Below are 15958 nucleotides of genomic sequence, written 5' to 3'. Positions count from 1 at the left end.
ATCAAAGGCAGACATTGCACATGGAATATTTTAGTCCAAAAACTTAAAAGACCAACAAAGTTATAAGCAGCCAAAACAGTAGAAAGCACAAGGCAATCTTAAAAATAGGTAGTGCTACCAGCTTACCTGGGTGATAGTGAACTGCGGACAAGACAGGAGTTTGTGAAATATGAACTTGCAACCCAAGATATTCCTGTAGGGCAAGGGCATTTTCATCTCCCAGAACAGCAAAGGGAATTCCTGTTATGACTACCACAGTATGCTGAGCCCAAAGAACATGCCACGGGGTAGGGATATGCTAACTTTGTTTGCACAGTAATTTGGCTCACTCTCTTAAGTGTTCTGTAACACAGATAGGTCTTGAGCCTTGCCTACAGTGGGAATTTAGCCACTGGTATAAACTGTGTCTGGAGGATTGTTCTGGCATGCAGATTTACTGTTTGGTGAAAATTGCCAGATAGGCAAGGCTCGTGATACTGTTGTTCAAAATCTCCATGTTAAAACCCGTACATCCTACTTCCAGACTTAGTTCTTAGCTCAGCCAAGATTAGAAGCCAAAAGTTCGGGCCAAACTGAGCTATTTGCATAACCTGCAGAGGTATTCACACAGAAGAGGTTTCTCTGGTAAGATGCTGACAGCACTTTCAGTTGAACTTCATTTTGAGGGCTCAGAGGACAGCTATAAAAGTGAGGAAAGCTGAAAAATAGTGGGTTTTAGTAAGAGACTCCAGACATTCTTTTATGCAGGTTATTAAAGAGAAGATGGAGTGACTTGATCAGAGCCACAGAGCACCAAACACAAGCAACACAAGCTTTTCAGGGTAGAAAAGGTGTGGCTAGTGATTACATCAGTGGCTAGTAGTTGCAGCTAAACAAAAAAGTCAGTATAGAAACATAGTGACATTTTGTAATCAATGAAAGTAATTAACATTTGGGAGAAAAGGGCTGTCATGGATCCTTTCTGACTGTCACCTGTAAAACCTAGTTATCTTCCTGAAAAATACTCTGGAATTCGAAATTAATTCAGGGTGCAATAAAGTAGAATCCAAAACCCTCAACTGCCAGGGTTTTAGTTACAACTTCCCACCATCGCTAGCCACAGCTACTGGTAAAGGTTAAAGGTGTAGGTGTATTTTGGCTCTACGGGTGCTTTAATCTTTGTTTTACCTAACCTTGCACTGACCAGGGCCACACAAAATAGCTCTAACGGTGCAGTTATCTAGTGGTACCAGATCTATACTGCACCTCATGGAACTGGCTGGCATAGATTGAGTCCGCAAATTAAAACTTAGAAATCTGGGCTTAACGCTCATTTTATGAGAAAGGACACCCAAACATCCTACTTCCTTGCTTAAACATCAGCAGTCAGTTGGGAAGCATGATGGACAGGGCCCCTCCACTGGAACTAATAACATTAACCTTTTCCCCCTCCCCAAAGCACATTTCACCCAGTAGTTTCAATACAGCATATTTTACAGCAGGCTCCCCTCAGACAGAGGACTCTTCATCACCATGTGACATACATGGTTTTAAAAATTAGGAGTTACTTATTGCTTAAGCTGACACAATAAATCAGCTGCCAAACCGAGAATGATAACTAAGTATGATGGATAGCCATCACACGGTGCAGGGAAGCAGGACACCCTACATTCTGAGCTGGAGAGATGTAGCCACCAGATGCTGTATTACAATGACAACAAGACCTGCAAGGAATGGATGACTATAGGTTTGCATCTGCAAGTAAAGGGCATCCTTCTAATTGCCAGAGAGTTACTAGAGATAGTGCTGTGCAGGATCAAGCCCATTCAGTTTCAAGAAAGCAGGAGGAGCTGGATAGACCTCTCAATTCGGTCTCTGAGAGTGCTCTGTTCCTTGGAAGGATTCACTGGGGGCCTATTATGAACAGAAAAGGAGGGTGATGAGGTGTTTGATGTGGTAAACAAACATTCCCAGCCAGAGATGCACATGTCTGTGTAGGAAAACAACACGTTTTCAAAACAATTCTCCCCTGACTGAATTAGGTAGGAAGTACAAGGATTCCACGTCTCTTCCATTTCAGAAAGCTGAATTACTAACAGCCTCAATATTTGCATTGAATCACAGTCCATTAAGATCATTTCAGTCCACCAAGAACTGAAAGCACGCACCTCTAAATATTTATAAGGGAGATATTCCCTCCAGGTTCATTTCCAACGGCCGCTTCCAACGCTGGCTCTCCAAATGGCCAACTCTTCCAGCAGAACTGTTTCCTGCACATCCATCTGCTCGCTTTGTTCAGATAAACACGCGTCTCTCCGGCTAGCCATGTGGTCCTGACTTCTCTCTGCCGCCTGCACAGTTAGTGGGGATGCCCTGCAGGGTCTTTGCTGTGAGCGTGAGTCACAGAAAGAACCCAGCTGGGTATCTGGAAGCCCATTTGGGTTTATGAATTAACAGGATGTGGGAGATGACTTCTTTTCTTTTAAACCAATCCATGAAGCAAGTCCAATATGGAATTACTGAGTTAATATACATGAATAGATCACCTGTCATTTTTCACAGTCATTTCTATTACTCTAACTGGAAATACCAAGTAGTAAATGAGCAGAGAGACTGAAATCCATCCCCCCTAGTTGCTCCAAAAGGCAGTTTCACAGAACGTGAAAGGCCGGATCAGATTGGCAGCATACAGAAAGCTACTGCCACTGCTGTACATGCTACTGGTCAGCAGATAAACAAAGCAATCCCGTTTCAGGTCTGTGAAGCCAGCAGCAAATTTACACAGCCATCTTTTTAATAGCTTTGAAAAATAAAGGAAAACAAGGCACAGTCATTTCAATCTCCATTAGAAACAAAGTGAGAAAAATCAATGTTTGACAAATAGGAAGGGGCAAATTCTGGGTGAGGAAATGTTGTTAAGCTTTTAGAAACTTATGTGTTTTTTAACTGGCAATCAAATAGCGAGTGACTGAATGCCTTTGAAATACCTATGCATTTTAATGGCAGGAGCTGTTAAAATATATTGAGAGTCTATTGTTAAAGCAAATGGGGCAAAGCTCTCGTTAGTAATTACTACGTCACTCAACCAAACATACTGGCAGTGGGGCTAGTTCTGCAGTCCTTGCTCAACACATCTGTACCATCAGTTCTATACTGGTAAAAGTCTGTTTGTGATTGTTCCCAGTTAGCTATCTAAGCTTTAAACGTGTACTTGGGTTAGGAATGTATTCTGTCCGTGTTAACTGATCATAGATTTGGACTAATTTAGGTTAGAAAGAATATCTGCATGTCATCTAGCCAGCCTCCATCTCATGAAATACGAAGTGAGATACAGAGAGGGTGCAGGGCTTACTTTAGGGGTGCAGGGAAAGGGGATCAAGAATTCTATCGTATTCCTGACCCAGCATCGTATCATCTCAGCTGCAGGCTACAGTTACCATGCAAAAAATTAAGTCTGCCTGTTTACTGGTGACACCTGAACTGTGATGACTTGGATTTGCAGGAGCAGTGAGTCTCCTCCTTGCCAGAGACACACTGAGTAACACCACCTGCCATGGGAAATTTCTCTCCATGCCCTGGCACTTGACACTGCCAGCCTCTGAACTGATCCTTGCAGCAGCATCCTGCCTTCCTTCCCCCTTCCCCAGATAGTGTCATTCCAAAAGTTGCCTGGGGTTGCAGTGCCAGGTGGGCTTGTGGACAGCACAACTTTCTTCGTTTCACCAAAGACTGTGACTGCACCATGTCCTTTTCTTGTCGGTGTTCTCCAAACCCTTCTTAATGCTCAATACACCTAATGAAGTTTAGCCCACCAGTACAAGCACTACAGTAAGCCATGACCAGGGCTGTAAAGCGTGCCTCAAGGATCTCCCCCTTTCCTCTTTATTTCAGTCCTAGTCATGGGAAACACTATGAGGATTTTCTTCAACTCCTTCACGTTTATGCAACAATTGTCCTTCAGCACACAGAGTTCTCAGCATGCTGTTTCTTCATTGTGTTTACCTTTTCTTTTAGGAAGGCAGCAGAACTGACCTCTCAGGAGGAACTTGTGTTGCAATACAAGTAACACAGCATAGCACACTTGTTCCCTGTACTACAACTCCAGGTAGCTCTGGTTTGCTAGCAGTGCATTCCAACAGAGCATTTATTTCCTCTAGCAAAACTCCATACCGGGCCTCCTGGATAAAAGGCAATTACGTATTATTTGTAAATCTAACAGCCTCGGATTAAGCCAAATACAAAATTTGATCCAATTTAGCCCCTTTTTTCAGGTAACTGTTTGACTGCCTTTTTGTACTTTCCTGAGCTCCAGCCCTCAGCCTGAGAAGCCATTTTACCACAAACGAAGCCAGGCGCCGCCATGAGACCCTATGGCATTCCTGCTCTGCAGAGGGATGTAGGGATGTTTATGTTCTTGCTCTCTTCCCCTGGCCCCGCACCCCCTGAGCAAACACAATCCCTTCCCTTTGCAATGCCAAAAATAGAAATGTTGGTATTTAAATTGCGAACAATTGGGTTTGGCAAACAATCCATATGACTGCACCCTTTCTGAATCATGGGTCTGAGTCATTTCCCTCACCTAAGCTGCTCTCTTCCCCTGTGCAGATTGCAGGAGCAGCGAGAAATACAGCACTAATGTTCTCCTGTCTGTCTGTCTGTCTGTCTCCCCATCATGCCCATCCCCTGCAGCCTGCCTGCTCCAGGCCGAGCTGGTGAATTATGAGCGAGTCAAGGAGTACTGCCTCAAAGTGCTTCAGAAAGAAGGCGAGAACTTCAAGGCGCTCTATCGATCGGGAGTGGCGTTTTACCACCTGGGTGACTTCAACAAGGCCCTCTACTACCTGAAAGAGGCAAGATCCCGCCAGCCAACAGGTATCAGGGGAGCAGGGACATGGCTTTGCATTGAGTGCTTCTGCATTTCTTTTCACGAGACTTAGTCTGTCCCTGACTTGATTGCATTGATTTCCACAGGGATGAGCATGACTCACTGTGCCCTTAGCTGTACTCCCCTTCGAGCACTGAGCACTCTCACGCAGTGCAGCAAGGTTGCAGTGCCCAAAAATTAACCACTGCCGAGGCTGCAGCACAACCTGGAAGATGAGAGTATTGCTGGAATGCCATCTGTATAGAGAGGATCCTGCCTCTTTTTCCCTCCCTGGTTATTTTTGAAGAAGGCGGCAGGGTGGCGAGGAATGTATCCTAACCATTACATTTTCTGACTCTTTGAGAAAAAGCTTTTTCCCCTTAGCAAAACCAGGAGACTATTTGTAATCCTCAACAGCCGTGTCCTCCACCATCTCAGTAATGGTAAAAAAAATTATTCTACTTTGATCAAAGAGGCATTTGCTCACAAAGCATTCATCAGGATGCTTCAACTTTTGCTGTGAAATCAGCCACTTACCTGTTCAAGTATCTGTCAACCATGTGTCAAAACCCAACATTTCATTTTTATAACTTCAAACAACTTGGCCTTGCCAGAGCAACCACCTTTATGCTAACCTACCTAACCTCAGAAGGTGGGTAGAATGCATCTCCATGATGCACAGATTGTGGCTTTATTTTTCAGATAGTAGTAGGGAGATGAAACCAAACCATGGTTGAAACCATTTCTGTTAAAAGAAAGGAGTTTTGTAATATTCAAGTCAAAATTAAAGGATCACAAGAAAGAAAAACCCCACAGAGCAGCGCTTCCACCTGAGCCTAAGATGGAAGTGTGAGAACTGGGTGTGAAACAGGAGTGAGCCTGGGTCCTGGCAGAGCACGGTGGAGCTGATGTTCAGGGAACTAGGGGAGGCAAGGGAGGCTGTCAGAGCTGGCGTTGGCCCTGCAGGGCTCCTGCAGTGGCTTTTCCCTGAAGGAGCACCAGGGGTGTGCTGGGATCAAATTCCTCTTCCACCTCCCATAAGGGTGCCTGGTCCCATCTGCCGCACTCGACCATGGGCTGTGGGCAGTCTGACAGCACAGCTGTGCACCCCACACTCCCTGAGCAAATGCGCTTAAAAGCTCAGTTTAGCCTATTTTAGTTTACAGTGTGCCCTTCTGCTTTCAGCCCTTGCCAGAACCAGGAAATGGAGAAGCCCATGCAAGAGAAAAATTGTCAGTGGAAAATAAGAAGTTATCCTAACCTCGAGGTTCTGACTAAGCTCAGATGTGAAAAAGTCCTTTTAGCTGCACCACTTTGCTTCCATTTTTTAAATATGTATTTCTGTGCTCCCCCACACCCCGCTCCCCGTGATACTATTTATTTGGTATCCCTCATTGCTTCTTGAAATAAATACTAATTTATTCAGCAGCAACAGCTTCAAATACCACAGCTTGCTGCAAAAACATACCAGAAAGTGTCCCCAAAGGCCCTTAATGTATACAAAAAACAGTTCTGGCCTTCAGCTCTGCATCAGAGACTCTTCCCTGTTATTGTTAGACCATTCAAGGCCAGTGTTCCACTGTTTTATTTATGATTATGGAAAACTTCAAGGGTATTCAGGGGGAAAGAAGTGAATGCATACAGTAAGAAAGGATGTGGCTGTGAAAACACAGCAGTAGAAATCAGGTAACGCTGTGAAGAATTATTATGTGACCTGGAATAAGTCAGTGTCTCCTTCTGCAAAATTGATTCTTTTCCTTTATCTGAGGTTTTACTAAGCTCACTGGTAAAAGCACTTAGTTATTATTACAGTCATGTTCTGTGTGTTCTTGTTTTTCTAATAAGAAATGATTTTGGCACAAATCATTGGCAGTTATTCTCTTTGGTGGGGGAGATTTTAAATGGTAAAGAGGAATTAGCTAGCAAAGGGTTTTACTGTTCTAAAGGGCTGTCAACACAGCAAATCCCTTATGGCTATTTACTGTCTGTCAACGGTGAAGGTTGGGTTTGGCCTGATTTCTTATGCTACCTCCAAACAAAAATCACAAAAGCAGATGGAAATAACACAAGATAATTGTATAACCCTCCTTAGTAAGGAAGGGGGAAGCCACTGTTAAGTTGTGCAGAGCATACATGCAGCCCTCCATGAACTCTGCGTCCAGAGGCTGGTGCAGCCTGGGCAGCCAAACATACACCTGACCTTCAAGCCTTGTTCAGCAATTTCCTACTGGTGGGGCCACATAGTCGAGGTAGGTACTGACTGGGATTGAGACCAGGCTATCAGCTGGCCTCAGAAGTCCTGGGAACAAAACCCAGGCCATGGTGTCTGCACAGCACATAAGCAACTGGGCTCTGCAGCTACAGGGAGAAGCAGAAATGACTTTTAAAATGGCAGGAGGCCACTGCACAAGGACACAGGCACGGTCCTAAGAGCCAGGAGATGCATTCCCTTTGCAGCTTTGCGAACATCTTTTTGTATGGGTCTGACCCCTCATCTGAGGTGTCCTTACCTGTTGTTTCCACATGAGCAAAAGGGGATCACTTCTTCCTCACTGAGAGATGAGAGTCTTCTCTTCATTAACATTTATGTGTAGCTTTGAAATACTTCTGCAGGCAGAACTAGTATGGTGCAATACTATTTGATGGAAAAGACTTGGCAAAGACAGAACTCCACATCTGTAATCAGAGTGCTGCTCATTATTTCTCTTTGGTGAAGTGGTGGCCCTCAAAAAGGAAGCAAAACATGCCAAAACCTGCCTAGGAGATTTATAACTAGCTTGCAATGGGAGTATCTCCTGCCCTCTATCAAGCCACACCTTATTTTGCCCCTGGCTTCCCAGGCATGTGGAAATCTCCCAGGTGAGTGAGGCTGTGCCATCAGCAGCCAGCTACCTTACCTGCAAGCTGACTGGAGCTGGCAACTTTTCATTGCCTAATTGTGTACTGAGCCCCCTCCACCCCTCAGCCAGGCGTCAGGCCCCTGCAGGCCCAGGCAGGTGGTTACCACCTGCATCAGACAGACCTTCAAAGCGTGAAGCTCAGCAGCAGGGATGTGTACCCCAAGTGTTGCCCATCAAAGCCTGGAAGGGCACAGAGCAGAGATTGCAGTGAGGTGCCCGCAGTGCAGCAGGACTCTGGCCTGACTGTGTGCTCTGCCTTCACACTGCTGGGTGTTCATTAGTCACCTGCCTGCCATGTGCTGATTTTATTTTAGGCCTAAAATATAGGGCTACCCCCTCAAATGAATTTCTTCACTACAGCAGGCTCTGGAACTAAAACCAATTCTGTTTTAAAAAAGCTGTTTTAAAATTTTCTGGGCTGGTGGGAAATGCAAATGCACGAACAGCCCAGGGTGCTGGTGCACCTTGTGTAACACAAGCAACAGTAGAACTTCTTGGCTCATTAAGAATGCCCCAAATGGGGCATGTAACTTAATCACTGAATCCCACCCTCTGGACTGGCTAGGGTGATGCAGCTGAACCTGCAGAAGACTCAGCAGGGAGACCCACCTCAGCAGAGAGAGCTTGAGAAGTCACAACAGCATTGCCACAGCCCACTGCTACCCCATGGCATGTTTGTGGAGAGCTCTGGGTGAAGGGAAACCCATCCATCTCCTACTGTTTCAGCTCAGGCTGAGGGCACACCAGAGATGTCCCCTTCTCAGGTTTAAAGGAAACTTTGCACCCACAACTGCTTTGGTGGTTGCAAAACCCACACTTGCTAGTGCTCTTTGAAAGCTCAAGCACTTCTCATTTCCCTAGTTGGTGTGGAGCACATAGCTGTTGCGATGAGGAGGAGACAAGATTGCCCTCTGTGGACTGCAGTGCACTTCAGTTTGGTTTCTGAGGATCTAATAACTTAAATGGACTAAGCTGGTCCTTGTTGGCTGTCTGAGTAAGGCTGTGAGCAAAGAACCATTTTTCAATCAATACATAAGTGAAAGTGTCTATTTTTTTGCTTGCTTGCTTCTGATACCCTGTGGCTTTTGCCACTACGTGAGTGCCATGGGTGTGTGAAGTCACCCTCATGATAATCATCATGATTTGAGGAGGGATTGACCATGACTGCAGAATCATGGGGTCTGTCTGGAGACACATACTCGTTTAGATCAACCCGTGCTTCAGGGTGAACAGGTTCCCTCATTACTGAGGCGAGCAGCTAAAACAAAATTCCCATGTTCCCTGTGCTGTGTTGATGCACTGAAATATTGGAAGGAAAAAGAGGACTCAGTTTACCACCTGCACAGTGCTGGGACCTCACAGCTCTCTACATGGCTGAATTGGTGGTTCTCTGCCCCTAGGAACTTCATTAGCATAGACAAGGCAGTATGCAGCATACAGCATATGACAAAAATGCAGATAGAATGTCATGGTGGAAGGACTTCCAAATATGAAATTTAAGGTAAGCAAGGGTACAAAGAGAATGTGAAGGACGCTATTCCCAATTCAACTCATTGTGGGAAAATGTGAGATGAGTGAAATAGGCTGTAAAAGGAATAGGAGGGTGAAAAGGCAGAGCATAACTGTACGCAAAATGCCTTTAGGGACTTGCATGCAGGCCCTGAGGGAAGGGAGACCAATGCAGGTGGCATTCCACAAGACCAGGCAAGGATGACCTGGATAGTTTCAACTGTGCAAATTCACCTGTGCTGACCAAGAGTAATCAGAGAGAAGGTAAAAACTAGCTGAGGCAAGATTGTGAGGAACACGAATGGTGAGCACAAATCAGACGAGGTTCTCCAAAACCAAAGCTGCAGGGTTTGGTTTGGAGCCCCTTCCAACTAACTGATGCTGTTCCTGCAGGCAGTGCTGGAGCCATTTTGCTCCCCAGGTGGTGCACCAAGGATGAAGGTGCAATGCAGTGTGTCTGTCTTCCACAGGGAGTTGTAACCACTGTATGTGTATGTCTGTGCTCTTTCCCTGCAGATACCAATGTCATACGATATATCCAGCTGACAGAGATGAAGCTCAGCAGATGTTCCCAGAGAGAGAAAGAAGCCTTGTGAAGATGAAGCCGCTTCAGCTGAAGTGCCCATGGGGGAACATTTCCTTCCTAGAAGCTCATTTGGTGGATTTTCCTGTTTGCTCTGCCTCATCCTCATCTCATCCATCCACTCTTCCTTGCTCTTCATTGAATCCCAAGTTTTGAAAACAAAGAGACTTAGACGCTGGATATGGCTGCTTGCCAACCGTGGTAATACCCCTTCCCTGTGACAGGAGAGCACAATGGCTACAGCCAGCCTTGTTCCAAGACAGTGTCACACACCTGGAGTAGGCAATGCTGGGGGACCTCTCTGGTCTTGAGCTGACTGTCTATTATCTATTACGGAAGAAACCCCTGGAACAACAACTTCCTGACCAAGCAAGTTGGAGACAAACAGTTTCTGCTCTGAGAGATCACTAGAGCTTGTAACAGCTAAGAAACCAAGAGAGCCGCTGGTCATTTCACAGGGGATAGCAAATGCCTTCTTAACATCAGCTCCCTCTGCCTGCTTTTCCAGTGTGTGTTGTCGGTCTCCAGTGAGAGCTCACATGCTCCCAGTCTAATGCCAGTGAAAACTGTTTCTAAACATCCTCTTAATGAAAGCACAGAGCACCCTATGAACCCCCCCGCAGAGCTGTCCCGGTGCCAGAGGAGAAGGCTGTGGGCTGCCACAGAATGCTGAACGGACTATGAAAGCGTGGTGTACAGTGTGAGGGAAAAACTGTGAAATAATTCATTAAAGGCAAATAAAAATTATTAATAGGCAACAAGTCCAGGCATTGCTTTTCGAAGGGACCTCTTGGATTCCCCGTGTCCAGACAACATTGTCTAGTGTGGGGCAGCATGGGGTGGGGGACAAGGGCCGTCTCCATTCTTATCTTGGCTCTGCCAATGCCTTGCTGTGTGATCTTGGGCAAGTCACTTAGCCTCTCTGTGCCTCGGTTTCCCCATCTGTACACTGGGGATAATAATACTTCCCTACCTCGCAGGGGTGTTGTGAGGATGTATTAGTTAATGTTTGTAAGTAACAGTACAGTGATGTACAGTGCTAAGTATTATTAGTACATTGGATTGAGGTCTTGATTCTCCCACCTTGTGTTGGTGCTTCCTGTGTCCTGTTTTTTCTTTTGTAGAACATGGTGCTGACAAACAGGGCAGGACCAACAGCTTTGGAGCCTATTTCAGGGCCTGTTTAGACCTCCTCCAGCAGTCTGATTGCTTCTAAGAGCTCAGGCTCCTTGGCTCAAGGGTCCTTTTCTGAAACTGCCAGTTCAGTAAGTGCCACAAGCACATTTCCAGTATGACTGCCCCATCAGTGGCCCACAGGAACCTGCTCCCAGTTGCAGGGATGTACATGGGTGGTCTCATCCCATGGTGGTCAGTGTGAAGTGAGTGTACCCAGAGATACTTCATTTGCCCCTCAGCTGAAACATGGAAACTGAAACACAGACCCAAGTTCAGCCAAATTCTGCGTGCTTTTGTCCCAGTGGACGTGGTGTCTGCAGACAGTTGACTATGGTGTCCCATGTTGCAGCTGTGGTATCTCACCACATTTTTCTCTAGCCAAAATTTGAAAGAGTTGATAGAGAAATATCAGGAGAAAAGGCAAATCTCTATCATTGTCTCTGAAAAAACTGAAGTCATATTCTTTAGTTCAGGGACACGTCCAGCCCACATTGAGGGTGGGGAGGAGATCATCTCAAAGTGGCATATAAGTCTCTGAGATAAGGTGGATCTACATCAGTTGTGCAAAACTTATATTACCTGGGATGGCACCAGAAGTTCATGTTCCTCAAGTGGGTGGTGGAAAGCAGCTTCTTGCCAAAACTGGGAACACTGTGTGCAGCTACTATGGAGGAAAGGGCTGCATCCTGGAGGCAGTCATACATCTGTGCCAGAAGTACCAAACACCTCTGCTCACCACCACTCATGTCTAAGCAATAAACGAGGCTACAGCTGCTGCTAGAACAATGATTGTGTGAAAGACAAAGAGGACAAATGAGGGAAATTCTGTAGGTGATTAACTAGACCAGAAAAAAGGTTAGGTGGAGGTGTGTGTGGGTGCATGTGAGGTGTACCTGGTACTGTTTAAAACACAGAGCTAATGAGATTCTGGTTCTGGGGCGCATGCAGTCCTCCATATCCTAAATAACTCACAGCACATGGCAAATTCAAATAGATGTGACTCCCTCCCCTACTTCATATTGCTCAAGACAGTTCATCCCACAGCTGCATGTGTCTCTTCACTAGGAGTGAAATGAGCATTCATCCTGCAAGCCATGCAGGAGGAGAGGACACCACCTACACAAACAGTCTCTGCCCCAGGAAAGCTCAGGCAAGGACAGGCAGACTTGTTACTCATGACCTTAATTTAAAAGAAAGGGCATTTTCCAATCACTGGAGATGTAGGGCCATGGACTTTCACTTTGGAAACAATTTTACCCCTCGCAATGGCTTCACTGACATACTGTCATTGCATCAGTCCCACGTATACATTAGTATAAAAAGGGCATAGCAGACTCCAAGGTACAGTCTCCTCAGTTCTTGGCCTCTTTCCCTCCAGCAGCACTGCAAAGTGTTGGGGGAAAGAGGAAAGTTTGTGACTGTGCACATAATAAAGATCTCAAAGAGCCTCCAGGTGCTATACAACAACCCACTTTCTGCAGAAAATGGTTGTCCTTACATACCTTGACACTCAGAGTACCTGCAAGCAGTGCACACTCACACCAGGAGCTGGAAGAAGGAAGTCACCAAAGAGAAAACAGAGTCAGGGGCTGTTTTGCCAGCTATGTAGCCTCTGTACGTTTCCACAGTGACACAGATCTTGAGAGAAACATGGACAAAACTCCAGATGGGGGAGTCAAGGAGAGAGGCAGCAGCACTGCCACCAAAGCCAACAGAGATCCTGTGCACTGTGCTCTCCCCATAGTAGTCAGCTCTGCCTTGCAGTATCAAACATCCCGGTAGAGTTTGCAGTCTAACTGGAAAGACGTGCAGACACATCACCACTTCTACTGCATGTGTCAAGGGAGTACGGAAGAGCCTTGAAGACTCCCTAAAAGGCTTTGTCTTCTGCAGAAAGAAATAGAAGGCATATTTGACATCCTGCACATGAAGGGGCTCTTCAGTTCTAGAGGAGCAAGGCCCTAAAAGACCATGGGCAAGTTTATCTCCTGACCACTGCCAAATTTAAGAATACCCAAGAGAGAAGCTTGTGGTTTTGTCCAAGGACTGCCTTAACAGGAAACAGAAAAGTGAAATAAGGATTGACCATAAAGGGGAGAACCTAGTATCAAGCCCCCAAGAAAGAGGTCTATGTATACAGCAAGACCCTCCAGAGTCCACGTTAAATAGAGTTACACACCTTTTCCAGTGAGCGGTCCTTAACAGCCAGATGTGGAGGTGTGCGCAGAGGCCACCCAATTTACCCAGTTGTTGCTGTAGGGAGTTGGGGAGACAGAGAAGGACACTCTGTTGGAGGTGGTCATTTCCACTACAAGTTGATGATATTTTTCTGTGGAGCGATCAAATGGCAGTTTGAGAATACACATCCTGGAAGCCAAAACAAGCAAACAAGGCTTTAGCTTAGCCAGGTGATATATGTGTATGTCCTCAACATGCAGTACACAGGGGAATGAACACAGGCCCCTCCACATACCCAGAAGGGCTAAAATGTCTCCAGTGCCATGGGAAGTGAGCCCATTCACCCACCACATGTGAAAACAGCAGCAACAAAATGGCAGATGCCAGGCAGAGCAGTAGGACAGCAAGCAAGAGCTGAGGCTGAAATGGGAGAGGCATGAGCTAATTATGGGATGCAAAATACAAGCCAAACCCAGGTTCATGAGCAGAATGAAAATTGAAATAGAAAAAACCTGACCAAAGGCTGAGCCACATTATTTGCAGTTCATAACAAGACCCAGTTTTAATTGGCAGGATACACAGCAGGAAAAAAGGCAGTAAGATTAGAAGTGATTTTCCAGCTGGAAGGGGCAAACGAGGCGGAGGCTTCCTTCCTCCAGCACAATCATTTTTGAAAGTGTGAGGAGAAGACAAACACATGCTGACTGCAGAATTTTTCCAAATATGTGTTAACCGTTGCCGTTGGTAGAAGTGACCTGGACAGGGTGGAGAAGTCTTTGTTTAAATTAAGAACAGAGTATGATTGGTTTCTAGAACTGACAGGAAGGCAAAGATCTGGCTATTCTTGCTTGCTGGTGAACCCAGGAGGCTATAAAATGAAGAGGAGGATCTTGAGTGCAGAGCAACCCCTTTAGCCATGCATCTCCATTTTGCTTTCCCAGAATTTCTCTGCAAGTTTCATCTGTGTAAATGTTCTCCCCAGACTACAGCCCAGCAGGCCCAGGAGCAGCTGTGTTCTCGTGATACTTTGTATGAGATCTCCAGAGGTTTTGTCTGCATTGGTTTTTTTATGCTTAATCCCTTGATGATATCCTTTCTCTTTTCTTTTTGCAAGGGGCAGGAGAAGGGAAGGGGGAGGGTATGAACTGGGAAAAGGGGAAGTTTAACCAAATTCATACAGGACCTCCTGACTACCCATCTGCTCATTTATTCACCTTTCCTTCTGCACCCTGAAGGACACTGATGTTCCTCCCAAGTTTCTACTGTGAAACTCCTTGCTCCGCGCAACAGTTTAGAGGCTTGGGCAGGGGTTACTTAAACAAGGAGGAACAGTGGTGGGCCAATATGCCACCCAGATGGGATGCCTGGGAGGATGCAGTAAATTATAAGGTTCCTTAATATTATCCATGGGTTTGCATAACCAGTTAGTAGGACTTTGCTGCAGCTGGTATGAGATGGTTTCCAGAGATTGTTCAGAGTTGATCTTCTTAGGAGTTCCTTGGTTACTAAGTGCTGCAGGCTATACTACCACACCAACAGCCTCGAGGTTGCCTCGGTGAAGGTGATGAAAAGGCAAGATACCCTCCTGGCTCCTCTCACAGCTACAATTGAAGGAAGGAAAATTCATGGATATTTGATAAGAACATGCGAGGAAACCTGTGGCAATATGTGACTTTGAGGCAGTTAGCAGCCTGTGAGGTGGAAGTCCTGGTAAGTGGTCCCACAGATGTAGGGAGGGGAAAAAAACCCTCTGTTTTGCTTCCCAGAGACAGATGCTCCCTCTGTCACAGCAAGGGGCCAGCTCAAACTCTGTTCAGCCCAGAGAGCTGTGCCTACAGCAACTGTTTCCATTAGTAGTTGTGGTGGGGTATCAGGAAATAAATAGACTGTGTAATGTCCAGGAAATTACCTTGTTACCCTACTTTCATGCTCACCCCTTATCCTATGGAAAGCATCTGTTGTGTGGACAGATAAGGGGGCATGTATGGCACTATTCAACCATGGCAGTGGTGAATGAAGCTGCTCTCCAAGAGAGGCTGACTTCACAGGCCCTACCCACAGCCCTTCTCCTTCCTTTATAGCCAACCAAGTTTTATAAATAGCAGCAGCTCTGCAAAATGAACTTTCACAACTTTTGTTTCCTTCCAGAGGGCTCCCCTTCACTCCATTTTGCTGCCAGGAGTGTGAACCTGTGCCAGCTCATAGCTACCTCTGGCAACTCCCCATGACTGGTGAGGAAACAACCTATAACGTAGCCAGGTGGAACTGGCAAGGGCATTAGGGAATAAGAAGAGGAATTTGGCTGGGGCTCTGGGGCGAACACAGATTCTCATACAAGTAGTGCCACCAGCTCTGCAGTGCTTACACGTGCCCAGACTTCTGTTATATACGGCGCTCAGGAGAGCTCGCTGTTGCCCACCACAGCCTACAGAGACGATGGGAGATTAGCTCAGAGGAAGGGTGAATCACCAGTGTACTGTCTTCGTTATACTATTTTCTCCCCAGAGCTAAGCTAACAGAAGCATACGAGCATATGTTCTCTTGTCTATTGTCAGAGCTACAAATCAAAACTGTGACTAATCTGAAACTGTACATTTTATGTATTAGACCCCAACTTACCTCACTACTGTAAAGGTTTGGTGTTAACTACTGTGAAATACTGACATCCAAAATGCAAAATATGAGCACTGAAGATGACAGAAAATCTTTCTACAAAGAACTCTGCCAAGAAGAAAAAAATCACTTTGAAAGGAAAAAGACCTGGTTACT

General features: G+C 45.8%; 1 protein-coding gene across 1 annotated transcript in view; it reads left to right on the top strand.

The window, feature by feature from the left end:
* TTC9 (tetratricopeptide repeat domain 9) overlaps positions 1-10917 on the top strand; it is a 28035-nt gene extending 17118 nt beyond the window's left edge. Inside the window, exons 2-3 of the mRNA XM_074867987.1 lie at positions 4669-4851; positions 9769-10917. Of these exons, the coding sequence (XP_074724088.1) occupies positions 4669-4851; positions 9769-9848 (263 nt within the window). The 3' untranslated portion in view covers positions 9849-10917. The remainder of the gene's footprint in view (positions 1-4668; positions 4852-9768) is intronic.
* The last annotated feature ends 5041 nt before the right edge of the window (positions 10918-15958 follow it).

The sequence above is a fragment of the Strix uralensis genome, chromosome 4 (assembly GCF_047716275.1).
Source record: "Strix uralensis isolate ZFMK-TIS-50842 chromosome 4, bStrUra1, whole genome shotgun sequence".
In the NCBI taxonomy this organism is placed as follows: Eukaryota; Metazoa; Chordata; class Aves; order Strigiformes; family Strigidae; genus Strix; species Strix uralensis.
This window is presented reverse-complemented; position numbering and strand designations above follow the sequence as displayed.